The sequence below is a fragment of the Vigna unguiculata genome, chromosome 7 (assembly GCF_004118075.2).
Source record: "Vigna unguiculata cultivar IT97K-499-35 chromosome 7, ASM411807v1, whole genome shotgun sequence".
Classification (NCBI taxonomy): Eukaryota; Viridiplantae; Streptophyta; class Magnoliopsida; order Fabales; family Fabaceae; genus Vigna; species Vigna unguiculata.
This window is the reverse complement of record NC_040285.1, coordinates 1,102,513-1,104,227: the sequence shown is the minus strand read 5'-3', so window position 1 is coordinate 1,104,227 and position 1,715 is coordinate 1,102,513. Positions and strand designations below refer to the sequence as shown.

The 1,715-nt window shown below is 37.5% G+C and overlaps 1 protein-coding gene across 1 annotated transcript; it reads left to right on the top strand.

The window, feature by feature from the left end:
• Positions 1-213: 213 nt before the first annotated feature.
• On the top strand, positions 214-1,224 carry LOC114192423 (transcription repressor OFP6-like). Its single transcript, XM_028082140.1, has one exon. The coding sequence runs from the start codon at positions 294-296 to the stop codon at positions 837-839; it is 546 nt and encodes a 181-aa protein (XP_027937941.1). The 5' UTR covers positions 214-293; the 3' UTR covers positions 840-1,224.
• The last annotated feature ends 491 nt before the right edge of the window (positions 1,225-1,715 follow it).

Sequence of the window (1,715 nt, the reverse complement as noted above, 5' to 3'; positions counted from 1 at the left end):
ATAAAATTTAAATATCCTCTTATAATATAATATAAGTCAGGGATAAAATGATTTTAAGCACTAATATTTTTTGTAATTTCAATATATTTTAATAATTAATTTATTTAATTAGATATATTTTTTTAATATAATAAATAGAAAATAATAATAATAAATGTGTGGTCCAGGTGAGTCTCTCACTCACTCCCATAAAACCCTCTTCCCATTTCCACAACTCTCTCACTCTCTCACTCACTCTCACTGCACACAACACATTGCATTCCATTACTTTACCAAACCATTATCAATCACCAATGTCAAGTTCAGCAAGAAAACTAACCTTCAACACCGTCTCCGTCAGTTTGGGCTGCGGCACCTGCAGGAGGCCCAAGCTTCTCCGTCACATATTCCACCCCAAACGTCGCCCCAAGAGGCCCACCTTCCGAGCCCAAACCCATCACTGGTCGCAAGACAGAGACGACACTACTACCACCGCCACCACCAGTACCACCACCACCACCACCTTCTCTCCGTGCCATGTCGACTCTTCCGCGCAGTTCTGCGACTACGCCAAGAGCGTGCGGGGGTTCGGCCGCGTGGGGAGCGAGGGCGTGGCGGTGGAAAAAGACTCCGACGACCCTTACCTCGACTTCCGGCACTCCATGCTCCAGATGATACTCCAAAACGAGATTTACTCCAAAGACGATCTCAGAGAACTTCTCAACTGCTTCCTCCAGCTCAATTCACCGGACCACCACGGCGTCATCGTCAGAGCCTTCACCGAGATCTGGAACGGCGTTTTCTCCGTCAGCTCCGGCGCCACCGCATTCCACCGCAACCGTAAGACTCGTGACTTTTAGCCGCTCCCACGCGCCTCGCCAATCGTGTAATAATAACATTGTAACGATAGTAAGGTAGTTTAGTTCCTTAGTCACTAAGTAGCGCTTTGTTTGGATAAATCTGTGACCGGAAGAAAATATGAAGTTCTCTGGTAAAATCAATTTATGCACTTTTTTTTTTCTTTTACAAAAAAGAGAATTTCTTAAAAATTTAGTGCATGACTTGATTTTAAACCACGAGAATAAAATTAATTATTAATTTTCTTATTTTCCTCCATTTATCCGAACACGTGTTTTAGACATGTTTATTGAAGTACTATATTTGTAAGTTCAGATATTTGTAACGTTGTATTCTGTGGCGCGTTTGGATCTCAACCAACTTATTCTGATTGTTTCGCTTTTGTTAGAGTGCCATTATTCTCGTTTCCATATAAGAAAATATTCATCTTTTCACCCTTTTCTATTTTTTATATCTGAAACCCGCGATAAAAAAAAAATCAGAAACAAAAGAAACTTAAAAGTGTCCGTTTAAAAAAGATATAAATAAAAAAGTGTTTTTAAGAATTTGATGTATATGTGTCATAACCCAATTGCTTTTATTTGGAAATAGACATGTTTATCGTATCTCCATTTTATTTTTATAATGACTGAAAGAGCCACAACAATGAGAAACAAGAAAATATAAGAACAACAATTACGAAATCACAATAAGACAGCTGTGTTGTTTGGATGAAATAAAAAAATTTAAATAAATTATTTATTATAGTTATTTTAGTTTTCTTTCTCCAAATAATCGAGAAAAGTCATGTCATATATCTTAAAATAAAAAAAAAATCTTTACCTTCTCTTCTTACATGATTAAAAACCCTCTAAGATTCTTTCAGCTAAAAAGCCTTG